At 41.1% G+C, this 26,951-nt stretch overlaps 1 protein-coding gene across 5 annotated transcripts in view; it reads left to right on the forward strand.

Annotated features, from left to right (window-relative positions):
- Positions 1–347: 347 nt before the first annotated feature.
- The window catches only part of FAM120A (family with sequence similarity 120 member A), a 97,103-nt gene continuing 70,499 nt past the window's right edge, over positions 348–26,951 (forward strand). For 2 of the 5 annotated variants that reach the window (XM_089522983.1, XM_089522992.1), the window contains exons 1-3: positions 348–1,565; positions 10,925–11,171; positions 11,882–11,964. In XM_089522983.1, coding sequence (XP_089379109.1) covers positions 1,092–1,565; positions 10,925–11,171; positions 11,882–11,964 — 804 coding nt within the window. In that variant the 5' untranslated portion in view covers positions 348–1,091. The remainder of the gene's footprint in view (positions 1,566–10,924; positions 11,172–11,881; positions 11,965–26,951) is intronic. The other 3 variants (XM_089522967.1, XM_089523002.1, XM_089522975.1) reach the window with 3 other exon arrangements.

Here is a 26,951-nt window from a genome sequence, read left to right on the forward strand (position 1 = left end):
GGAATTCTCCCTGGACTGAAAAGTGGGGCAAATCCTGGAAATTGCTCAAAATGGATTCCAAAATTTGGGGATGCCTCCTGGCCAGAAAAATTTGGAATGGGGGGAAGGAGGAGGACGTCTGCCCCCCTCAAAATGGAGGAGACTTGGTAGGGCAGGCCTTGGTCTAAGCAGGCGGAGGAAGAGGGCCTGTGTGGCGCGCTCCCTCAGCCTTGGACGCCGCCACTACCACCGAGGAGGAGCCCCTTCTCCTTCTCCTCCTCCCCTCAGAGAGAGAGAGAGAGAGAGAGCGCCTCCCTCCCTCCCCCTCGCTTCCGGCCCCTTCTCCTTCTCCTTCTCCTTCTTCTCCTGGCCATGCGCATGCCTGCTGGGTTATGCAACAGGCCCAGCACCGCCGCCGCCGGGGCCTCCTCCCCTTCCTCCTCCTCCCATCACCTCCAGGGCTCTGGGGAGGGAGGGGGCCGAGAGCAGCCGGGAGCCGGCCCTGCCTAGCCCTCCAGGAGGAGCAGGAGGAGGGCCAGAAGTTCGCCCCGTCCAAGTCCCAGAGCCGGCGCGGAGCCCTCCTTCCTGGCTTCCCTCCGTCCTTCCTTGGCTGGGCTCCCCGGGCCAAGTCCCGCCTGTTCCGCGAGGGCGAGGAGGAGGAGGAGTGGCTGGCTTTCATCCCCACTAGCGCCCTGCCGCTCTCCCTCCTCCTCCTCCTTTTCCACTCCTTTCCCCTTCCCTTCCTCCTCCCCTCCAGCTCTCTCTCTCTTTCCCCTCCCTCCCTCCTTCCTTCCTTCCTTCCTTCTTTCCCCGGCAGAAGCAGCAGCAGCAGCAGCAAGCAGCAAGAGCCAGCCATGGCTCTATGAAGAGGAGAAGGAGGAGAAGAGGCGGCAGCACATGGCGGAGGGAGCCAAAGCCATAGCAGCAGCCATCATAGCCATGAGCCCGATCCACACGACTCCCCCCTGAAGCCCCGCAACTCCCCGATCGCATCCCTCCCTGGAAGCAGAAGGCGCACTACAACTCCCAACTCCTCCTCCTCCTGCTGCTGCTGCTCCCGAGTTCGCCCCCTTCCTTCCTTCTCCCCTCCGCCGCTCCGTCCCTGGGCCGTGATGGGGGTGCAGGGCTTCCAGGACTACATCGAGAAGCACTGCCCGAGCGCCGTGGTGCCGGTGGAGCTGCAGAAGCTGGCCCGGGGCAGCCTGGTGGGCGGCGGGCGGCAGCGTCCCCCGCAGACCCCGCTGCGGCTGCTGGTGGACGCCGAGAACTGCCTGCACCGGCTCTACGGCGGCTTCTACACGGACTGGGTGAGCGGCGGGCAGTGGAACCACATGCTGGGCTACCTGGCCGCCCTGGCCAAGGCCTGCTTCCACGGCAACATCGAGCTCTTCGTCTTCTTCAACGGCGCCCTGGAGAAGGCCCGGCTCCACGAGTGGGTCAAGCGCCAGGGCAACGAGCGCCAGACGGCCCAGCAGATCGTCAGCCACGTCCAGAACAAGGGCACCCCGCCGCCCAAGGTCTGGTTCCTGCCCCCCGTCTGCATGGCCCACTGCATCCGCCTCGCCCTCATCCGCTTCCACATCAAGGTAGGAAGGAGCCCGCCCGGGCACCTGGCGGGCATTGGGGCTCCAGGAGCAGGGAGGAGGAGGCATGCCTTGGCACGTCGCTCCTAAAATGGCAGCCGGCTGTGCCCCTTCTGCCCTGGCACTGGGCGCCTTCCCTGCCTCCATGAGGGGCGAGGGCACAGCCACACTCCTACTCCTCCTCCTCCTCTAAGATGGCAGCAGCAGCAGCAGGCTCCAGGGAGCGACCCAGGGCTTGGCCTCCATTCCAGGCTCCTTCTCCAGGAAGGACCCCCAAATGTCCCCCCATTTTGAGCGTGACCCAGAGTGACCAGTCCTCCTCCTTTTCCGGGAGAGGGCACCCAGGAGGAGGCACATCAGGCACCATTCAGCCCCACTCCTAAGATGGCAGCAGGTTGTGCCCCTTCTGCTCTCTGGCTTCCGAGAGGAGGCCCTGGGCGCCTTCCCGCCCTTCCATGAGGGGCCAGGGCCACAGCCACACTCCTCTAAGAAGATGGCAGCAGGCTTCAAAGGAGGCCTCCCCTGGCACCGGGCACCCCTCCTCCTCGCCCTGTCGAGGCAAGAGAAGGATGGGGGAAGGCCTGCCCTGGCACTGGGCACCTTCCCAGTCCTAGGCCCGCCTTGGCACCAGGCGCCATTTGCCTTCCCCCGCTCCCCTTCCCATCCTGGTCCCTGGCAGCCCCTACCCCACTTCTTGGCACTATCCCCCTCCTCTCTCTCTTGGCAGGAAGAGAAGGGCCTTGGTGGCTGCCCAGGCGCCATTTAGTGGGCAACTCCCTGGTGGCTCTTCCTCGCCGCCCATGGCCTCCTTGGGCTCCTCCTCTTCTTCCTCGGCCCTTCTGGGCTTCATGAGGGGGCGAGGGAGACAGCCACACTCCTAAGATGGCAGCAGGTTGTGCCCTTCTGCTCTCTTGCTTCAGAGAGTGAGGGAACAACAACAAAAAGTAGTTCTTTCTCTCTCTCTCTCTCTCTCTCTCTTCCCCTGTTTCCACAAAATGTCGTCAAAAGCTGGCAGGGATGGTGGCAGCTGGGGAAGGGAGAGGTGGTTTTCCTGGGAAGGAGCAAGCATGGTCACCACTGGCCCATTCATGGTGGCCCCCAAATCCCTGGAGCTTCTAGGTTGGCAGGGGGTTCTTTCCCCTTCCCTCTCATCTTCTTTAGCTCCCTCACCACACTGCTCTTGCTGTTCTTGTGGGCCTTCAAGTCTTTTCTGACTTAAGGCAAACCTATCTTGGAGTTTTCTTGGCAAGATTTGGTTCGGAGAACATTTGCGGTAGCCTTTCCCCATATAAATATGTATTTTGTTGTTCTGTGCCTTCGAGTCGTTTCTGACTGAAGGCAAACCCTATCCTCTGGTGTCCTTGGCAAGAGTTGTTCAGGGGAGGTTTGCCGGTCCCTTCTCCTGAGGAGGCTGAGAGAGTGTGGCTTGGCCAGGGCAGTGCATTTCATGGCCGAGCAATGAATCAAACACTGGTCTCCAGGGTCCTAGCCCAACACTCAAACTGCTGTGCCACGCTGGCTCTCCCTCACCACATGGGCTTTGGCCATAAGTCCTCTCCTTGCCTTAGTAAGTCCTTAGTAGCCACAGAGCCGCAGGGTGCCCTTAGCTGGCGAAGGCAAGGGTTTAGTAAGCACCCTGATGTCCTCAATCTCTGCAGGGATTTTTCTATTTATACATACCTGTCAAGCTTTGAAAACCAGATGAGGGTGATCTGGAACATCCCAAGCTGCCCAGCCACCCTCCAAAGTGGCCTAATGAGTTTGCAGGACTAAATTGGGTGCTGCAACCATCCTTTGCTTTGCCCACTGTTCTCAAAGATCTGGGTTTGGGGTTGTTGTTGTTTTTTGTAAGCACATACTTTTGCCTTGACAAAAAAGGGCCTTTATTATTTTACACCTCAGAATCCATTTTGCCTGATCATAGTACAAAATGAGGGTGTTCTTGTTGTTCACTATTTGAGAGGTAGAATATGAGCACGTAGCAAACTGGATCTTCAGTAGTCCTTCTCCAGATCTGCCCTAGTTAATGTTTGAAATGTGTGCAATTTCCTCATCTTGCAAACTCCAGAAGAGTGTTTTCTGACTCCATGTTGTTCCAAGGCCATTGTTCTGCTCACTCAGATCTATAAAATGTCCCTTGCTAGTCTTCTGGAGATTTGCCTCCTTCTTTCTTTTTTAAAATTGCTTCTGCATCTTGTTTAACTTATGAGTGGATATGAAGGGACTCTGGACGTACATTTATTAAGAAAAGGAAAGTTAAGCAGCAAGTTTTTTAACAAATGAACATTGTGAGAGAAACTGTGGTTTAAGCCACCATTACAGCTCAAAAGGTAGAACTTCTATGAAAGGTTGGCTGTAAACAATTGGAAAATACTTCGAGTGAAAGTTTTCCCATTTCAAAAACTACTTCATGACTACTATACAGTCATGAAGGTGTAGGCCAGTAAATTTACGACTGCTGTGGGGAAAATGAACTGGGCTAATAGTTTAAACTTCTCTTGGATTATTGTCTAGCCTTGATGGTCTTTATCTTAATGTCAAACAGTGTCCCTTTGATCACTGGGCATGTAAAGTCAAAAGAACTAGTTAATAGTTTTCTACAAATGCATTTTAACTAGCATTCTTTCATCTTTTTATCATAAATAAAATCTATTTACTAAAGTGAAATCGGTTAGTGAAAGTGTATAATCCTTGGATTATTCTGCTGAAACTGTTCATGAAAGAGAGAAAAAAGAGTGCTGAGGACACTTCTAACTAGTTGCAGACTTTTAGACAGGTCTGGTGCATAATATAGTCAGTACTATGTGACCTTCAGAGACATGCACAGGCCTGTAATCAGAGCTTAATGTTATCAGGCTTTTGTACTGTCCCTTTGGCAGATTAAACCATTCCTATAACCAGGACAAAGATTTTTTTCTCTCACTGGGTTGGGAGAGACAACTTTCTTCAAAATACTTTTTGAAGTGAGTTTCAATATTTTGGTCTTGAGTTCATTGAAACTAAAAGAAGTAAGACCACCCTGTGTACTTGAATTGGGGCACTTTATTATTATTATTTGCTTGCAACCAGTGCTTTAAGGCCTAGAAATCATTGTGCATTTTAGAGAGGCAGTGATACTTCAGACTAAGTTGATAGTGGAAGTCCCACCCCTAGTTTCAGTTGTAACTGGTAAGAAATTTCATAAGCGTACAAGTTGACAGATCTAGTGTAATGATTGGCTTGTGGGAGTGACAGACGTGAAGTGTAGCACTACGGTGAACAAGTTAGACTGCTCTGTTCGCCTCTGCTTGTTAAATTCTTCTTCGGTGTGGAAGTGGAAAGCTGTTAAGTGCAACCACACTTTTCCCTGGTAACTTAATCAGATGTGACGTGCATTTCTAATAAAGGAGGGACTGATTAAGGGGAGAAACTTGTTTGTACAGTATTCCCTGCAGAAAGAAAAATGCACAGTGTTCGTGGGGTGAACAGTCTTGGTCTGAGCAAATCATGTTTGCTGATTAGAAGGAGTGCTGATCAGTTTTTTTACTGGAAGAAAGGCCTCTCTGTCCATCACATAATTCACATTCTTGCCTAGGAAGATAGAAATACTGTATATGGCAAGTGTTTGCATATGCCCCCGCTGAACTGAAATATTCCCCACATTGCTGTGCATTAAAAAGTGTGATACTGATTGTTAGGTAAATCTGCAGTATAAAATTGCAGCTTTGGTAGTAATAACTCTTCTTTTTGTCGACTCACAGAAAAGCTGTTTATGTGTATATACTGTGCTGCTTAAATGTGTGCTAGATTAAGGCCTTCTTTTTGTCACTTATCATTCCAAACTTTGCCTTTATTTTCCCAGTTTGAATTTTCTGTTTTTCTTTGTCTTCTTACATGAGACACCAAACATTTGTACTCATCCAGTTTTTTGGAAAAAAATATTACTTTATCTCAGAATGCAGTTCTAATAAACCCTGCTTTATTTTGATTCTTTAATGTTCAATGGCAAAATTTATGGAACCTACCATACCATCCTTTTTTTTTTAAATAAAGACAATTTTTAACTTGCATAGATATTGTAGGTTCAACTATTTTTGCTAGAATACGCTGATTGCCCTTTTTATTCTTCAGTATTATTTGTATTTGCATATCAGAGTCTTCTGACAAAATCATGAGTACTGTAAATGAAGAAATGTTGTTGAGTGTAGGCCACTGTGTCATCTACTATTGATCAGTATTGTGAATCACCTTCAATGGCACTTGTGAATAAAAGATGGGATAATTTTAAAAAATTGATATGACTCAATAGAAAAATTAAGGTACATTCTGTCAGGTTTTCAACTGGAGTAAACATTCATATGTAATAAACAGATTCTTATGCTACCAACTAAAGTGAGGTAATAATTTTCTGAACAGATATTATGAAATCTCAAGTCATTTTTCTAGCAAATTGTGCACTCACTGAAAAACCTGGAGAATATGATTATAAGAGGCTCATAGAAAACTGTTCATAATGCATGTTATTCTGTCAATACACAGCATATCATTTATTTTTAATTACAGTGCGCCTGTGTTATACGCGGGAGCGCTATATGCGGCTTTGAGTGTATGTGGTCAAGCCGTGCGGGAGCGTGTGGGGCGCAAGGGGTGGCACACCCCATTCAGATGAATGGGGTGTGTGCCGCCATGCGCGCAAGCCCCATTCACTTGAATGGGGCTCAAGCATTGGTGGAAATCACCTTACGCAGGCAAGTCCGGAACGGATCCCCCGCGTAAGGCAAGGCTCCACTGTATACAGTGGGCCCTTCCCTTATGTAGGGGATCTGGAACCCCCTCCGCGTAAGGGAAATATCGCGTATGCTGGAGCCCTATTAGAAGTAATGGGGCTTGTACCCATGGTGTGCACACCATGGGCACACACCCCTTTACTTCTTCCAAGGCATGCAAGGGCTTGTTCCAGTGCGACTTCCAGTATATGCTGGAAGCCGTGTAAGGCATGCCCACGTATGACGTGGGTGCACTGTATATTCAGATTATGAGTGCATAAGTAAAATTATAATAGTAGTAGTAAAATGTGGCTTACTCATCATTTAACATCTGATTTATCTAATTTAATCTCATTATGGACCAACATTAAAAAAATACAAATAAGCATAGGGTTGAACTGGATCGCCCTTGTAGTCTTTTCCAACTATAAAATTGTGATTCTATAACTTTGCTCTTAGGAACACATGTTTAGTAAAAGATATAGCAGTACTGGACTCTGTTGTTTCTGTTGGTTTTTTTATTGGAAAACCTGGCCTGTAAAGTTTGCCTTTCTACTCAGTTTTTCTTTGCCAGCATTGCATGTACTGGAGCCATGTAGGATGTCAATCTTAATCAGGTGTTAGGACATTTGCACAGAATACATAATAGCTGGAGTAAACTGCTGATTTCTTTGGATGGAATTATGTAAGTAGTAGGCAAAAAAGACTAGGCCCATGAAGAATAGGTTTGAGTATGTGTGTACAGTGAGCAAAATAGTTTTTTGAGATCAAGATATGTAAAGAACTATCCCTTTCTATGTGATTCTGCCCATTCCATGTGATGATCATCAGAGAGTGCTTTACGTTGCTTTTGACACCAAAGACTCATTTGGGTATTAATTGTGACAATGCCTTTTCAGTTATGATGTCTAGGTCTGGAATTCTCTAATATAGGAGACATCATAAGTCCTTCATGGCATTTTGGTATGCTGCCAGAACTGATTTGTTTTACCATGGTTTTTTTTTTTTAATGTAATTGATATAAGCTGTCTGAGAATTCCCACAAAGGGTCAAAAACCAGGATATAAATAAATCAGTAAGTAAAAAGCAGTGTTTTTTAAACTGAATTTTACATTTTTTTAAAAAAAAAATCAATCTCGGTATTTTTTTAAAAAAATAAAGATAAAAACAGCATACAGAAAAGTGTTTAATTCAAGGCTCAAATTTACAAACTGAATGTAGGCTAAGCCCTTTTCTGTGTAAAAGAGAGAAACATGAGAAGGATAGGAAATAAATGCCTTGTGGAGTTAAGCATTACAAATAACATACTGTCTGCATTTAGGCATCATACTAAATCAGGACAGGCAAACCTTATGACCCCTAGGGCCTCATGCAGTACTGGATGGTGAGTTGGGTGCCAGTGAGGCAGAGAATTAAATGTTGTTGCCCTCTCAACAAGCCAAATCCTATTGGGAAGAAGGATGCTGCCTTTGTGTGGTTCTTGACTCGCCATCCAGCTGTTGGACAAGTACTGTACTGGAAATCCAGTTGCCCTGGGAAGGGAGGAGTGTAGGAATGTCTTCACTTGCACATTCTGTTTCCCACTCCTAGAGATACCGACATTCCCTCATTCCTAGTATTATGTGGCATTTGGGGAGTGGCAGCAGTGACCCTGGACACCCAGAACCAAGAGCCATCTAGTATGATGAGAATGAACTACATACATCCAGCCTCAAGTTGTTCAACTCTCTGGCTCTTCTGGTGCAGCAACAAAGAGGAGATTGAAGTCTTTGCATCCAATTTTAATCAATCATAGTTTAGTGTGATGACCAAACTCTGCGAAGTTTAACATTGGTTTGTTTAAACAAGCCAGCATAATAACCTGTGGATTGATAATGGCTAGCTTCAAAGAGTCTATACTTAAGTTTCATTGCAGTTTAGTTTCATTGCAGTTTATGTACTTCAAATGGCATGGCAAGGTAAGACTGCATCCACATTTTAGAAGTAATCCAGTTTGACACACTGTCATGCCTCAATACTTTAGAATTTTGGGAATTATAGTTTGTTGTGGCACCAGGGCTCTTTGATAGAGAAGGCTAAATGTTTCACAAAACTACTGTTCCCAGAATCCCATAGCACTGAGCCATGACAGTTAAAGTCATGTCAGAGTAGATTATTTCTATAGTTTGGATGCAGCCTCAATTAATCTAAACAGGAAGCAGAGGCTTTCAGACACCTTTTCTCAACAGCACTGGAAGAGGTTGGGGAGGCATGAGCCTCCGGGCCAATGTAGCTCTTGTTCATTATGCTACATAATGGTATAGTGCAGGAGCAACATATTTCCAGGAGTGGGCCACTGGGCTACCACTACTACAATCAAGTAATAAGCAATTTCCCTTTAAAACAAGGTACACAGGAAGCGCACATCTAATTTCACCTTAGTACAGCTCAGCTGCAAAGTTCATACTGCTTGCATTCCTTGTTTTAAAGGAGAATTGCAGCATCATTGCCAAATTTCAGTGGTCAGAGGCACGGCAGCAGATTTGGTGGCAACACTGGCAGGCATTCAGAAGCAAACAGGTCTTTTGTCACTCATCCCTGCTTAAGTGTAGCAACTAAGTCTGCAATCCTATATCCGGTTACCTAGAAACTCCTTTGAACTCAGTAGGATCTTTGAGTAGACGCATTCAGGTTTAGCCTGCAAGTCATGTTTTTTATTTACTTTTGTGAAACTGGCTGTAGGGATTATTATCAGAGTTGTTAAAATCTAGGATATGCCATACTGTATTCCATTAGATTTATCTGCAAATCCACATGGATGACCTTGTGCTGCTTGGCTACCTAAACCAAAGTGTTATGCTCAAATTAATTATGTTCATTATTCTATTGACCAAAGAGCATGGATGTTTGTACAGCTATATCTCAGTTGACAAAATGTTCTTAGGCATGCTTTAACAGAAAATTTAGTAGCAAAAGCAGAAATAACTTGGGAGGAATGCACCACTATGAAGAAAAACAGTTTAATATGAACATTTCCAGCAAACTTTTTATTCAAAGTTACCAATATGCACATGTGAAATGAACTAACCAGGTCAGGTAAGCCTTGCACAAGTCAGCAAAAAAATCCTGAACTTTCTAGAGATCACTTTAAAACTTCCAGAATTTTTTTTGCAAATAATACCCTTGCAAATATACTGAAAGAGCCAAATAAATGTCTTCTTGTTCTGCCTAGATAATTTGTGGTTCAAAGGGCATTTCTACTGATTTCCGAAAAGCTTTCAGTTACATTTTCATGTAGAATTAAAGCTATGCTCCAAAGTTTCTTCATTGTTATAACAACCAGTTAATACATCTGCTTTAAAATATTTGAATTTCAAATTAAGGTGTTTAGGCTGCTGCCACACTGCAGAATTAAAGCAGTTTGACACCACTTCATTCTCCATGGCTCAGAACCAGGAGCCTGGTGGCACAGTGGTTAAATGCCTATACTGCAGCCACGCACTCATAACCATAAGTTAAAGACCAGCAAAAGAGCTCAAGCTTGACACAGGCCTGCATCCTTAAGAGGTCACTAAAATGGGTACCCAGATTGTTGGCGCAAATTAGCTTGCAGTAATTAGACAGTATGAAGTGGTATATAAGATGAAGCTTGTTTGTTTGTCTGTTTATGGAATTTGAGGATTTGTAGTCTTTGTGACACCACAGCTCTCTGACAGGGAAGGCTAAATATCTCACAAAACTACAAATCCTAGAATTCCATAACACTGAGTCACAGCAGTGTCAAACTGATCTACTTCTGCAGTGTAGACACAATCTTGCTTTAAGTACAAATGTTCTTTTTTAATTTAAATCAATAGAGTAACCATCACTAATGGTATATGTACAACAGTCTTGACTTTGAGCTAGTTTCCAGTTCCAAACAAGTTCCAAGTTCTTTCCTGCTGGAGGGTAAGGAGGAGAAGAGTGGTATGGTATCCATGTCAAAACACGGAGGACTTTTTTTCCTGCTGAGCTCTCAATAGCAGAAGGCCAAAAAAAGACGCTGATAAGCCTTTGATTGGTTAGCAGCCACTTAATTGGAAGAAGTATATGTCTTGCAAATACTTGCTATGAAAAAAAAGGACATGTATGTTTTTATTTATTTACAATATGTCATTTTTATGCCACCTTTCTCCCAGAAATGGACCCAAAGTGGGCTGGACAGACCTTGTCTGTTTTTTAAGTGTGAGGGGCTAGAAGTAGGAAATCTGGCTTGTTCTGTTACTTCCCTCCTCTGTGTATAGTATAGTCAGGAATATCAGTCAAGCATGTGTGCAAGTGCAATGTTTGCACCACTGTTCATTTCAGTGGGAGAATCTCTTGATGTACATACATACAGTACCGTGTTTAGATGGGGAAGTATTTAAAAAGCACCAGTTTGGTTGAAGGCAACAGTACTGGATTCCATCTTGTGTTTCAATGCTATGCCTAACAGGGTTCGGTAAACTGGGCCTGCACATTCTTGGTGTTAAACTTTATTTTAACATGCTCATAACATTTTTAACATGTTAAACTTTACACATTCAGTAATTTGTGTAATTTAGTATTAACTTTTTGTACATTGTCCTTTTTCCCCCTTCCCTTATTTTTTAAACATAGGTTGCACAGAGCATTGAAGATCACCACCAAGAAGTAATTGCTTTTTGCCGAGAAAAGGGTTTCCATGGCTTGGTTGCATATGATTCAGATTACGCATTGTGCAACATCCCTTACTATTTCAGTGCCCATGCCCTTAAACTGAGCCGTAATGGAAAAAGCCTCACGACAAGCCAATACCTGATGCATGAAGTTGCCAAGCAACTGGACCTGAATCCAAATCGGTTTCCTATTTTTGCTGCTCTTTTAGGTAGGTGGAATGACACATGGACTTCAACATTCAAAGTCATATTTAAAATGTGTTAATTGAAGGACTATGTTTTTCTAGACCTATTTATGAGATGTTTGTCCTCTTGTGGTTTGTATTTTCAAGTTTGTGGATTTTGTTATGCCATATGCACAGTAGTGCAAGAATCAGGATGCTTGGCCCCCTTCTCTGCTGGGAAATAGTTTTTTGTGGGTTTTTCAGGCTATGTGGCCATATTCTAGAAAATTTTCTTCCTGACATTTCGCCAGCATCTGTGGCTGGCATCTTCAGAGAAAAACTATGGATGCTGGCCATGAAAGCCTTCAACTTCACAGTAGTGCAAGAAATTTGTATCTAGTACTTCACAAGCACTTTTGCTTGGAAGTAGTAATCATGTAGTTATGGGGGTATCTGAAATAGATCTGCAGTCCTAGAAATAATTGCTTGGTTGCAGAACTAAGAGATGTAGAAGCTGCTGTCTGATAAACATGTTTCTGAACAAGAAGATACTAGGAAAATATACTATAAATGCTTATTACTATATTCAGTTATTGTAGCTTCACTAACGACATAAACTCTGAATTTATTAAAAAAAAATTTTAACTGTGTGTGTCTTCAGTAATTCCAAGTGCTGTTTCAAAGTTTTGCTTTATTAAGCACACGATAATTACATATAGCACACAGTTTTAAATGTTACATGTTATATATTCTAGGTAATCATATTCTACCTGATGAAGATTTGGCTTCATTTCATTGGAGTTTACTTGGTCCAGAACATCCACTAGCCTCCCTTAAGGTATAACTTTAATATGATTTCAGGTATTTCAACTAATAAACTAGGATAAAAATGAGTTGTCACATAAGGTACCTTTTAATATTGGATTTTTCCAACTTTAAATATTGGGTGCCTTTGATAAAAGTTTGATCCAGAGTCCCCTTCATCTAAAGTACAGTGCCAGGACTTAAAGAGGACTGTGCAAGATTACAGTTGATGCTCTTTAAGTTTGTTTACACCTGTGCTAATAGCTAAGGTAACAGATACCCTGTATTTGTATTTTTCTTTTTCATTTTATCATAAAAGCACCAGTTATATTTTGCAAAACTGGCTGTATTTTCTCATTCTTCCCTGTATTCATTACTTTTTGATTGGTAATTAGCAGTGAGAGAATAGAATTTATCTTAATCTGTATACCCTTGTTCTCTACAATGGAATGGAGAAATTTTGTCCCTTGAGATGTTGTGAACTATGACTCCCACAATCCTTAACTATTGCCTATGTTGGCTAGAATGTCTGGGAATCATCTGTAGACCTGAAGTTTCCTCATCCCTGCTCTGATTTACAGGGTTGTGGAATTGCTAGTTTGGAAGCTGTTATGAGGATATAATTTGTGTGCAATTTGTGATGGTTTAAATATCAGAAAGAACAGGTTTAGGATTCCAGTTCTCTGGGCAAATCTGAAGTTTGTGAGATTTAGCAGGGCAGGTGCACCTGGAGGTTTATTCTTTTAGTTTGAAAGGTCCTTTTAGGACTATTTTTCACTTGCTGCATGGTAGAAAAATATTTTTAGTTAATACAAATAAAACTAGTTTTGTCATTAAAATATTATACAATCTTACTAGTTATCAGTATGGAAGATTAAGAGATGATAAACAATTACTTAGGCGGGTTACAGGCCGCCATTTAGGACGCACTCCGCGCGTCCTAGGGTTAGAAAGGGGCATCCTAGGGTTAGGAAGGGTTGCCCCTTCCTAACTGGCCCTGTTCCCAACATGTGTGGAGCGCGTCCTAAATGGCAGCGCCCATCCACATGGGCGCTGCCATTTTTACATCTTGGACGCACAGCGTCCAGACGTGGCACACCGAAAGTGATGCCACGAGGGCGCGCTTCGCCCCTCGTGGCGCCACTTCCGCGTTTTGAAAAGGAGCGCCATTTTGGCGCTCCTTTTTCGCTGCATCCGGAAGCCTCGCAGTCTGGCCACTGGGGCTTCCCTCCGCAGCGAATGGCGGTGGCGGCAGACCGCCCGCTTTAGGGTGGTCTGTAACGCACCTTTGACATGAGAAATAATTCCTTGACTTTCTTAAATTCTACTACTTTCTCAGCCTGAATAAACAGCTTATAGAAACAGTCGTGGTACTGGAGTTAACTTTAAACAGGGCAAAAGTGTGACATGAATTTTTGACAAGTTCGTTTTATCTTTCATTGCAATTGTATAATGCTTTTTTGTTGTTGCTGGTTGCATGAGCATGTGTATGCTCAAGAAAAGCATTTTGACTCCTTTTTAGATAGTGAATGTGGAAGAAACCATCATATACTAACAGCCCAGTCCTTATCTTGTTTACTTGAAAATCAGTTTTGCTGACATTAGTGGAACTTGCTTTGAATTAATTGTATTTTAGGATTGTAGCTTTAAATGAAGGTTGATTCAGTGCTGTGCGTTTCCCAAGGTGTTGGGATGATTTTCTCTCCTCCTTTGAATGATAATTTATATTCATTGTTTCATAATCATCTGAAAAATAAAATAAACTCTTGGAACAGAGCCATCCTTGGTTTGCTCCAACCTGCAGCATCACAGGTCATGACATTCAAAGCCGTCACACATAAATAGGCTGCTATGAATCTGCATGCAGATTGCTGGGCTTCACATTCATTCACTTTATATTAAATAATGTGAGTAGTGTAGATGTCATTCATCATTTGATTGGGAACATGAATCAAATTGCTTTAGTGTGCATGTGTTTGTGTGTGTGTGTTTTATTTTTACATAGTTTCACCGGAGTTATTCAGTACAACTGACCATTGGAAATGCATTGCAGACAGGGTTAATGTGTGTTGGCTTATTTCTGAGGTTCCTGTGCAAGGGTGGGGAACCTTTTTTCCAACTTTTGGGCCAACATCCAATTCAGCAAAGGTCAGGTCTAATTTTTTCTGATATGCTTAGTTCCCCATTAAGCATACAAAGCACAGGTGCTGTCCATGAATGTGTGTTGAGGAACAAATTGCAATGTAACAACTTTCTGGGCAGCTATGGACTAGGCTGACTATACTGTATATCAGTTTCTCTTGCTTTAAATAGCCTCTTATCTTTTCACATGGATTGGCAATAACAACAGAAGAAGGTTGAAGGTAGGGTTGAGAACCTGCTTGTGGGCAAGTGTGCCTGTGTGCACTAGCCTCTTTGTGTCTGTCTAGGCAGACAAATAATATAACCCAGGTGGCTCAAGCTGGTGAGCTGCCATTTGCAATACAGATGAGCAAAACAATTTAAAGCAAATCTGATAGGAGACGCTGCTTTTTGCTTGCACAAATGTTAGTAACTTAATGGTTGAAGTGGCTGTGAAAGAGTCAGGCATGTGTGTTGTTACAATATCTGCCCTTTTGATGCATAAAATGGAGAGGAAAGTTTCTTGCAACAAAATGGATTAATCTGTTAAGGGAGCTTTATTCCTGCCCATTGTTTCCTATATTTGTTCTAATGCATGAATGGTTTCTTTTGATTCAATCTTGATATCCTAGGTACCAGTCTCCACCCCTTGATTTAGGTGTGTTGTGTGGGCATACAAGTAAACAAGAGTGGTTTACTGATCCTATGTAGTTTGGCCCTTAGGCTGCTTTTAATGCTATACATCAAGATTCATGTACATTTCTGTTTTGGCATAGATAATGTATATCATGGTAATCAGAAGGCCTCATGCAAGTTTATCAACATCTGTAAAAGCAGGAATTGGCATTTTCATTATATATCTAACTTGCAGCCTAAGCTGTGCCATGGTTAATATTCCTTCTTGTCTCATGGAGACTAGTGATGATGAAGAAAGAATGGAGGGAAATAGTGTTTTAACATGTTGGAAGCAATGGTGGAGGAAGTTTCTTTGGGTCATTATTTCCTGGGAAGAAATGGAAACCTGAGTAAATGCAGTCCTGGCTTGGTCATTGTAAATTAATTATTGATATCTTGATTTTTTTTTGGGTCAGTCAGCTGTTAGTGATACTTTATTATTATTATTCTTTATTTATATAGTGCTGTAGATTTGCACAGCACTGTACATACAAACAATAAATAGATAAGAGCAAACCTGCCTATGGCGTACAATCTAGGAATAAAATGGTGTATGAGAATAAAATAAAATTCAGGATAATAAAATATACATTTTACATTATATAAAATTTTAAATATTCTTTTTAATATGTTATATTTGCAAACAAGCTCCCTGACATGTGGGATATATATTTACTTAATAAAGAAAAAAAGTTGAAAGTTACTTTTTTGGAGTAACAAGAACCTTATATTCCAGGAGTGACAGAGTGAGCTGGAACTATGAAAACAATCTCTTATTTTTTTTTATTTATTAGAGATTTTTATTACATCTCTTATAATGTACTTCTTTTAGGTAATACCCTGCAAAGCATTATCCTTCCAGTGTAACTGTTTATATTACATTTTACCATTCTCTCCTAAGATTATAATAAAATATTTGATTTTAGGTGAGGTTATCTTTTCCTTCCTCCTTGTTCCTTTTCTGGGTCTTTTAGCAACTGTCCTACCTGCTTGACCCTGATGTCTCACTGTTTCACAAATGAACCATGATTAAAAGTAATTATATATGGTCTCTGCTGTGAAACATTTAGTTGATTTGCAATACTTTTTTTAAAATTATATTTCTGTATTTAGTTGCTGGGGCTCTATAAGCTATTCACAGGAAAAAAGGTAATACAGGAATGCCTCAATTCAGGAAGTAGATGTGCTCCTGGGCGTTACTTCTGTAGCAGAAACTTTGGTACCAGAGGTAGAAATAACATGGAAAGAATAGAGAAAGGTCTCTACAACAGGCAGAAGAAGAGCAGTTCAATATGTTTCAGCAAACTTTTTATCTAAACATAAAAATACGTACATGTGAAATGAAACAACTAGATGAAGTAATCCTTGCATAAGTAAACAGAAACATTTTCAGCCTTCTAGAGACAACCTGAAAGGTTTTTTTTTTCAAAATGCAACCAGCGACATGTTTTCTCCTTTCACCTTTTTTTTATGATTTCTGTTTTGGTGGCCAGATGTATAGATCTGTATACTTTTCTTTTTTCTATTTTTAAAACATACTGTGGGGAGATGTCAAGGCAGGTTTATCTCCCTTTTGCATTTCAAACATGTTCACGAAGTGATTATGGAGGGAACTGTTGTAACTAGGCACACACAGCTACAGTAGGATTGGCTAGAGTAAAATCCCACTTTTTCCTACCTTAATCTTTATTATATTGCATAGTGCAGACATACTGCTGCGACCTGACACTGAAAATCTGTGCTTCTTCAGCCCTCTTTCATCATGCTCCCAATGCCAATGCTGCTGAAAACCTTCCAGATAGAGAGAGAGGCGGATGAAAAGAGGCCTGGGCAGGCATAAAAAAAGCTTTATAAACAAGAAGCTTCTTTGTCAGAGATTTTGTTAACTGAGGTATGCCTGTATACATAAACTCTAAAGTAGATGAAGAACCTTGGAGTAAAATGGAAAAACTAAAAGACTGGCAGATTTTTTTTTAATAAAAAAAATACTTGATGCCAAGAATATCACCATATGGACACCAGGTATAAGTTTCTGGAGAAGGTTTTCTTTATGCTGATAGACTCTTTCCTCATTTGGTGAGGGCAGCTGGAGAAGGAACTCAGACAATAACCTTAAGTCCAGCTAAGTATTTAGAGGGAAAGATGCTCCCAAATGGCAGATCACGAAGCACTGGTGTAATATGACCATACCACCCATTTCCATTTAACAAGCTTGCTGACCTGCATCAGATCAGATGTTTCCAGATGATTTTCAGAGGCAACCTCTCATACATTGCATTGCAATAATTCAATCATGAACTTAATGAGCATGGGTAATTGTAGTAAGGAGATCTTTGTCTGACTAGGGTTGAATTTGGTATATCATCTAAATCTGATTCTTTAGAAAGCTTTTAACCATGGGGGATGGTCACATATACTTCCAGTGTTTTCTGGACCAAAGAATGCTCCCAGACTGTAAATTTGATGCTTGAAGAGAGAGAACAATTCACAACAATACCAGCCAGCCAGATAATCTAACTCAATCATATTGGGGTGAGATTGCAGTTTATTGGCATTGGTCCACTGCCACACTGATTTGGAGCATCTACATTGTCATTTGGACTGTATGAAATTGAGAAATAGAGTTGAGTGTCATGTGATTATTGTTGGCACCTCAGTCCACATCTCTGGATGATATCCTCCTCATCAGTTTTTAATAGCATGGGGGAGAATAGTCGGCATGGTGTAGTGGTTTCAGCATTGGACTATGACTCCTAGTAAACAGGGTTTGAATTGCCACTTGGCCATGAAACCCAATGGGTGACCCTAGGCAAATCACACTCTCTCAGCCTCAGAGGATGGCAGTGACAAACCTCCTCTGAAGAAATGTGCTAAGAAAAGCCTGGGACAGGATTGCCATAAGTTGGCAACAACTTGAAGGCACACAGCAACAACATGAAATAGTATACAGCCATAATGTGCAAAGTAGTAACCCCCCCTCCCCAGCATTACTATCTAGAATCAGCTCTCTTAATAAGAGTGGGGCCACTAGAATACAAACCTCCAATCCAGGTTTTCTAGAATGATATAGTTATTCAAAATCTCCATGAGAACCATCAGGGCCACACTTCTCTTGTTTTATTCTCATGTAGTAAAAGTAAGCCCACAGGATAACTAGGGTTGTTATTGTTCACATATTTTCACATGAGTCCTAAAACTCAGGTGAGGTGGATGTAGAAAATCAGTTTCAGCTAAAAATAGATGGAGTTTACTGGAAAGCACTTGCTGAAGCACCCTATATAGGAAGGGGATGTTAGCAAATGAGTCAACAATTGTTTAGATTGTTAAGTTCATGGAAGGTTTTTCAGGGCCATCCTGATTACAATTTCATGAAGTGCTTTGTTCCTTTATGAAGTAATTTATTCTTTTATTATAGGAAGAAAGGTTTAAATTTTAAACTTAGTAGCCAAGGGTCTTTGAATTGATCTTCAATCCTGTTTTATTAATGGATAATGGTTTCTTAGATTCACATTTATTGTTAAGCTAAATAGTTTTTTTCTAGAAGATAAATATAAAATAAACTTACATACATTCTATGTCCTCTCAGCTCTATTTTGAATAGACTTGATGTCTGCCTGTTATGACCACTTGTTCATTTCTAACATAATTTGAGTTGCAATTCTTCATATACAGTGATTTGAATTAATGCTTTTTATGAGTAACCAAAATTAGATATTGTTGTTTTGTGCCATTTGGTCGACTTTGACTTATGGCATCCTTGTCATAAAGCTTTCTTGAGAAGATTTATTCAGAGGTTTGTCCTCACCTTCCTCTTAAACTGAGAGAAGATGACTTGCTCAAGTTTCTGTGTGAGTTTCTAAGGGGATTTGGACCTGCTAAGTCTACGCACACTGGCTCTCTGTTAGTTATACTGTACTATTGAAAGTAAAACCTTATTTCTGCTTTTCAGAATGCTGAATCCTGTTCCTACTGATAAGGCATTTATTCTGTCGAGCATTTTATCTATAGTTTCATCACACCAGTAAAATCGAGAAAGATCTCCATTTGTTCTTTCTGGGTTGGTTGCCCCATTTGATATCAAAACTTTGGATCACCAACTGCATGATTTTACCTTTCTCCTCTCCAGCTCATTCCATTCTTGTTTATCCTATTGTGGAGGTAATTTTATTTATTTATTTTATAAAGTTCCTTCTTTGCTTTATGCAGTGAGGAAGTTTTAACCTCATCCTTCTGCTTTTTTCATCTATATTATTAAAGGCAGTTATATAAAGTACTGCATTTATTTATTTTTGATGAGCTCAAAGCACACTTGTCTGTATTTTATACTTTGTCCTTTTGCATTACCTACAAATCAAGAATGGTTTTGACACTTATTAAATCCTGAATGGTATAAGTACAGAGGGACTGTTTCCTCTTTTCCATTTTGACAGAGCATTTCTCCCATACTTGTTTGGCATTGTTATTTGAGAACAACCCAAATGCCTTGGAAGTTTTTCATGTGTTTCTGGTTAGTTTTTAGGTTTGGGTTGTTGTCAGAAAGTTTTCAAAGCTGCTTATCTGAACTTTTGTTTAAAGTCTGAAACTAAGAAATATGAAGTCAGCTCCTAAGAAGCCTTTTAGTTTTGAATGCTTTCTCTGCCTTACTTTTCTGAGGCAAGAATGGGTTAACTTCACTTTTGTGTGATTGACTTTGCTCTACTACTTGGTAGAATTTCTCTGACACACCAATGTGTTTAAGGTATCTCAACAATTTAATGTATCTTAACTATTCAATTAAAGCATTCCTGAATACATACTGTTGCTTAAGAACATAAGAAGTGCCTCATAAAGCCATATATATGTTTTCTTTCAAGAATCCCAATATTACCAAAGTCAGAAATTAACAAGTAGTCTTAGATGATGTGTATCATCCTCCCACCCTCGACTCAAAGTCTAGAAATATATATATATATATATATATATATATATATATATATATATTGATGCTTGGATGGAACCTGTGTAACAATTTCTCCATCCTTGTGACAGCAGCTAGTGAGTAAGTATGCATTGAAATGGAAAATTCAAGTTTTAACTTGAGTCACCACCACATCCTATCTCAACAGGCCACACAGTCCCCTTTCTGATGTTATATAGATGTGGGAAGCATGTTTTCACATGTGCTTTGCCTCCCTGTAGTCATTAGGAGGTCTGAAAACAGCAATCTTGCATATACATGGATGTGTATAAGGCTCTATCTTTACAACTGGGAACCATGGAAAGGCAAGTTTCTCAATTTGATTGCAGGTGAGGCTTTTTCAGCATCATTGGAAAACTTGCCTTTTCAAGATTTCTAGTAATGAGGATGAAGCCATGTGTGTGTATTGATATATAAGGGTACTCTTTACAGATCTTATTACAAATACGTACATAAGACGTCAGAATATGCAGTTTTTGCTTCTTATTTCTGCCACCAGGGCCATCATATTTTTAGATCTGATTCACAAAAAAATGAGCTTCTGACAGGTCCCATCAGGTCCTACAGTGTGCCACAGTTCTGTTAAGAACTCTGTGTAGGAATGCAAGCTGGATGTACATGACCACACAAGGGTTACACAAGCATATAGCGTAGTTCTATCTTTCTGTTTCTTGTCAGAGTAATTGTATTCTTCTGTTCTGTACACTGGCTCACTCCTTCATCTTGTGTGCTGTCTCTTGAGTTTCCAGTATGTTCATTCTCTTCCGTCCACTTATCTGTTCACCATTTATTTTCCATGATCCCTTTTGTTATCTTTATTCCTATGACACCATTACCACCTTTGCCTTCCAGTATTATGTTATGCATTCCCCACTGTAGTCTTTCTTTTCATAATATGTCATTGCTGGAAAATGACTCCTAGAGATAGTACTGCAAATCTCAGGATTGAATCTGCAACCTGGGAAAAAATGCAGATTTCTAAACTGTGCCATTTCAGAGTGCAGATGGGAGACTGCACCTTTTTGTGTGCCCCATATGGAAGAAATGTATCGTACATGTCAAAATAGTATGATAAAAAACATGCTTGTCTAGGACCTTTTCTTGCATCCTAGTTGTGTATGTACAGAGGATTCATCACCTGTAGTTTGAAATGGTACAGTTCAGTAAAGTGAGTAATGAAGTTTGTTCATTGCTCTGATTATCTCTATTGCTTAGAACAGGTGCAATTCTGAATAAAAGAGATGCAGCATAATAGGCAATCATTAACAGATAGATAATTAAGTGAATTTGGAGAGAGCCAGCATGGTATAGTGGTTTGAGAGTTGGACTATGACTCTGGAGACCAGGGTTTGAATTCCAGCTCAGCCATATAAACTCACTGGATGACCATGGGCAAGTCACACCCTCTCAGCCTCAGAGGATGCCAGTGGCAACCCCCCTCTGAAGAAACTTGCCAAGAAAACCCTATGATAGAATTTCCTTAGGGTCGCCGGAAATCGGAATACAACAACAAGAAGTGAGTTATTGGTGAACGAGTTGCCTGACTTGCCTTGCCAAAATATAACTCTTGTATGATTGCATAGCAGTAGTGTCTCTAGGGGTCACAGGTGACACCTCAGAGGAGTGGGGAGACCCAATCGGACCCTCCTCCTGCTTCCTATGTTGCCGTGGCTCAGTTGGGTGAGATAGCCAAGGCATCAGAGGAGCAGGGACAGAACATACCTCTTCCATCCCTTCTCACTTTCTCATTTGCCCAACTGCCTACCTAGTCCCCAGTAGCTCTGGGTGGACATTTGGGCAGGTGGCAAGTTTGGGTGTGCAAGAACCTTTTAAAATGTAAATGTAATGAGATAAATTAACTTTTAGATGGGTATGCACTGCTTGTTGTACTCAACACTTCTACAGAGTGAAGATACAACCGTTCAGTACTACCAGTCTGTATGAAATATTCATCTGAGAAGTTCTTAACAGATAGCCATGCCTGGAAAATGATGCAAAGAGCTTTTGAAACAGAGTTTTGAAAAGTATGAATTTTTTTCATTTTAAATGGAAAAAGTCACAGTCAGTCTGGAAACTCGGTAGAAGTAGTCACTCTTAGCTTTCATCTGCAAAAAGGGGTTCAAAATTAGCTTTGCTTTCCATGTTGTCATGTTGCTGAATCTCCTGTGTTGTCATTTATCACTCTCCTTCCTTTTTCATTTATATGTCATAATGATCAGTTTTGCATAGTAACTTTATTAAAACTAACCTTCATTCTGCCACTGTCTATGTGAGCTTATACATTTGTTCTGGTTCTTGTTTGTTTTACTTATTTTTCTTTGAAGGAATCTGTAACTATTTTGTTTTGCACACACACTCACATTTACTTTTTGGATAGTGCACTGTAACATAATCTTCTCTTCAGCTGTATGTCTTTTATGTACTTCATGGCATCCTCGTTGTGCTATCAGAAGTGTTTGAGGTTTTTCTTCTTGTAGTTATAGAATAAAACTCTATTCACTGCCTGTCTTTTTCAGCCACTTAATCTGCTGCTGCTGCTACTTTCTTTTGTGGACTTCTCGGTTCGAGTTACTGGGTAAAAAAAATTAATCTTCTCCAGGATTGCAGAGTTCTCCTTTCAAACTTCCATTTTCCAGGTGTGATGTCACTTCCTCCTCCATACTTATAGTGCTACCGAGATTGATTTGTTAAAAAAACAGTCTTCAGTACCCATTTGAGTGTGTTTTGTAACTGATGCAGTTAACTGCTTTGTTAAAGCATTTATATGTTATGGCTGCAGAAACTATAATAACAAATTCAGACATTCATTTCCATAAGAAATATGTGATCAGAATTGGTTAAACTGCCTTTAATATTTAATTAATAAGAAGACTTCCAGAGTATTTGCCATTCGGTCCATCTGAAGTTAGTTTTGATTTTGTATTTCATTGAAATTCAATTATAGACAAAAATATAGCCATCTCTTTCATATTAAAATTAGAAGGGTCTCCAACAATCAGTTTCTTTTCTGATAGAAAAACAACCAAGCTCTGTGTATTCTGAATCTAAGATTAGGCATACGATTACATTTTAAATGTTGATTTCTTCTCTTTAGCTTACATGATTTCTTCTCATTACTTTGAAGGCAGAAGTGGGCAATAAATGTAGTAAAACTTGATATAAATGCGTAATTACTGTTTTAAAATTATTTTTCACCTCACTTTTCTGAAGGATTGACAGTCAGGTGAATTTTTTCCTCTTTGTGTAATTAATGGTTTTGGAGCATGGCCTTCCATTTGGTGAGATTCAGTAGGTCACAGATTGTATCTGAGTTTAGTAGCCAGCCAGAATATGTTAATAGTGCCTTTTAATAAGCATAGAACAACATTTCTTACTTTTGAAAAACTGAACCCTGGTTTGATCTCACATATAATTAAGTACCAGTAAAAGGATTTGCAAGGTATATTTTATTTTATTTTAATCCCACCTTTCACCCAAGTTGGGAACCAAGGAAGTGCACGCGCGCGCACACACATACACATTAAAACAACACTTTAAAAATCAATTAAAATAGTCCAATTAAAACAGTAAAAAGTTTTTAAAAATACAGTTTTAGCATAGCTGTCACTCAGGTCCAAGTCCATTCACACTTAGATATAAAATACTTCTCCCTTTCCCATATTCTTTGTAGTTGGAGTACACAACCTCACTCCTTAGACCAGTCCTCTACTGTGCTTCCTCACTTTTTTAAACAAAATTTTACAATATTGCTATCTTTTCATTTCTTTCTTTTATGCATCTCCCCCCGCCCAACCATGATAGGTAGCTACAAGAAAGCTGTATAAGTGAAGTACACTGTTCCCTTGGTATCTGTTGGGGTTTGGTTTCAGGACCCTCCATGGATACCAAAATCTCAAGTCCCATTATATACAGTGTCATAGTAAGATGTTATCCCATTTATAAAATAGCAAAATCAAGGTTTGCTTTTTGGAATTTAGAATATTTTTGAATGTTTTTAGAATATTTCAAGCTGTGAATAGTTGTGGATTATGTGGATAAAGAATCTGTGGAGATGGAGGGCCGACTTCAAATTGTTGTTGAGGTGCTATCATTGGGATCAGGTGCTATTGGTGTTTCCATTCAGCACATGCCCTCAAGCCCTTGCCCTAAGTTTAGCCCTACACACGAGCACAGGCATAGGCCAAAATCTGTTTACAGGAGTTAAATTTTATGGTTGTTGCAGAGACTCTATGATCTTCTTAATCATGATCCAAACAGCCAGACAGCAACATCATTTTAAAAATGTTCATGTACAATGTGTTTCGAACTGAGATAACTTTTATTTATTTAAGTAGCTATGCAAACCATCAAAATGCTCCACATAGGTAATATCTGAAATTGTTGCAGTTACCTTGTAGTATAAGAGTAGGACTGTCTATGGCCCTCTAGATGCTGACTATTGCTCAGCAGCTGTAACCAGCATATCGAGTGGTGAAGGATGATGGAAGCTGCAGTCCAACAATATCCACAAGGCAACAAATAGTAGCTTGAAAGTATGCAGTAATATTCTTGGCTCAAACCCTTGATAACAAAGCTATTATGACATTATTCTAACACAGATACAGTGAGAAAAGGTACTGTGTCTTTTAAAAACAAGTAAGTGTGCCTTTACAACATTAGATGGCAGCATACAGCATAAGAAGGAAAATGTGAGATGCTGCTCAAAACACTGGTTTTAAATTTACATTCTGTGTAATCGATAAACTTTTTGGGCCTCTTAACTGAACTACTTTTAGGGCTTTGAATGTTAGTATCCCACATGAGGCAATCTTCTAATGATCATAAAAGATAAAATGTTAACAACTATAATTATTACCAGGAGGTACCCTTTTCCTTTGGCTGTTGCCTTCATGTTATAGTAGCTGAACGGTTTTACATCCACACTAAGCTGTTTAAAATGCAGTCTTACAGTGAGCTATTTTCTACAGAGAATTCCTTTCTTCAGAGTGAATAGTGGTTGCCTTGCCATCCAGTTTTCTGAATGGGCTCTACTGTTGCTTTGCTTTTCAGGTAATATTTTTGTTCTTAGATTTCAGATATGTTTTCCTCCCACACCCAATCATCATGCTGGAGCCACTGGAATTATATAGATGGTTTAAAAAACTTTTTTTTTTGTTTAGTTAGTCTTATCTCCTGATTTTCTAGACAAAAGTGTTGTTGAGACTTTTTGCATGCAAAATTTATGCTGCTGTCTGAAATTCAGGGTTACAGCCAGCAGGGTTAGCCTTCTGAAGTATTTACTGTTTCGATGTTATACTTCTCTGCTGTTCTTTCCTCCCCATTCCATCAAATTATGTCATGAGGCAATATGAAAAAACCTTTGTTTTGCAATGCTACTTTTAATTCTCAGTTATCCAGTAGTCCCCGCTCCCCAAATTTGCCTTTACAGGAAAACTAAAAATTGCACAAAGCTGCCTTGTGCAGAATGGACCGTTGACCTACTTAGTCAAGAATTGCCTTTTTCATCAGACAATTGCTTTCCAAGATGTTTCACTTCTCTTTCTACTTGATCCTTTTAAACAGAGATGCCAGAAACTGTGATAAGGACTATCTGCATGCAAACTGTATTGTTATCTTTCCCTCCTTTCTATACACTTAACCTAAATTTGAAAGTGAGCCTCTTATACTCAAGAAATGTAGTCTAAGGCTCTGAATGCACAGCCATGATATGATGGGTCACCAGTGTTGTATCCTGGCTGGTGGTCCATCTTGTTCATTCCCTCAGCTCTTATCTGTTCCAGTCAGTGATATTACTGGGGGGGGGGGGGGTAGATCACATGGGGTGACATCACACAGGCCAGGTGACACCTGGTTGGTCCCTCCTCCTGCTGTGTGTGTGAGGGGGATATGGACCCTTCTCTGCTGCCCCTCTCTCCTTCCTTGCTAACCTTGTGGTCTGGGCCAGTGAGCCAAGGCAACAGGGAAGAAGAGTGAGTACATGCACTGTGTGCCGCTCCCACATTCCCTGGGGCTTTGGCACCAGGAAAAGAAGAGTGTTCATGCATCCCCTCCAGTCTTCCCCAGTGGCTCAGCTGCCGGATGCACCCCCCCCCCCGGCAGCCCTGGATGAGCAGTTGGGTGGCTGGTGGCCCCCACCCAACACCACCAGGCACCTACACTGGATAACACCAACATTAGGGATGCCACTGGGTCCAGCGCAGATCAGATGTCTTGGAGCTGCTGCTGCTGTTCTCAGTGAAGAGCCCCACTGCAGCCTATAGGGACAGAAACATAGCCAGGTGCACCATGATTCTGGGTTGCATCAATAGAGGTATAGTGTCTAGATCAAAGGAAGTAATAGCACCACTCTATTCTGGTTTGGTCAGGCCTTACTTGAAATACTGTGTAGAGGTCTGAACATCACAGTTGACAAGAACGTTGACAAGCGGCCATGTGTCCAGAGGGGGGTGGCTAAAATAGTGAAAAGCCTGGAAACCATGCCCTATGATTTTTCAACTTAGAGAGCTGAGTATGTTTAGCCTGGAGAAGAGACAGTTGAGAGATGATATGATAGCCCTGTTTAAATATTGGAAGGGATGTCTTATTGAGGATGGAGCAAGCTTATTTTCTTCTGCTCCAGGGACTAGGACATGGAGCAACAGATTCAGACTACAGGAAAAGAGATTCCATCTAACATTAGGAGGAACTTCCTGGTGGTAAGACACTCCTTCAGAGAGTGGTGGAGTCTCCATTGGAGGCTGGATGGCCATCTGTCAGGAGTGCTTTGATTGTTTTTTCCTACATAGCAGGGGATTGGACTGGATGACCCTTGAGGTCTCTTCCATCTCTATGATTCTATGTTAGCAGTTGTAGTGCAAAGAAAGAAGTTGCTTGAACATAACAAATATCAGTGGCTACTTTGTTTCATCAGATTAGGTTTAATGATTTCATTTTACACTTTTTAAAATATAAGTGAGCTCTGATTCCAGCAGAAGAGATTGGAGAGGCTTCTGATTTTTAAATAGACTTAAAAGAGATCTTGTGATTTTATTCAAATTATTCAAACTCTGAAAGACTTCAAAGCATCTAACAACCAATAACATAAAGTACCATGAAAATATGCTACCTAAATGAAGAGCTGCAGAGATGAAAACAACAAAAGGGCATTTAGTAAATGAAACAGTAACCATCAGCAATTAAACGTTCCAAAAGCATTTTCCAAAAAGAGAGTTTTTACATTGTACAGTAGCCCCTCCCAGTTTGTGGGGATCCATCCCCCCGTGTAAATG

Source organism: Sceloporus occidentalis, unplaced genomic scaffold (genome assembly GCF_023333645.1).
Source record: "Sceloporus occidentalis isolate IW3139 unplaced genomic scaffold, rSceOcc1.0.p SCAF_1, whole genome shotgun sequence".
NCBI classification, from domain to species: Eukaryota; Metazoa; Chordata; class Lepidosauria; order Squamata; family Phrynosomatidae; genus Sceloporus; species Sceloporus occidentalis.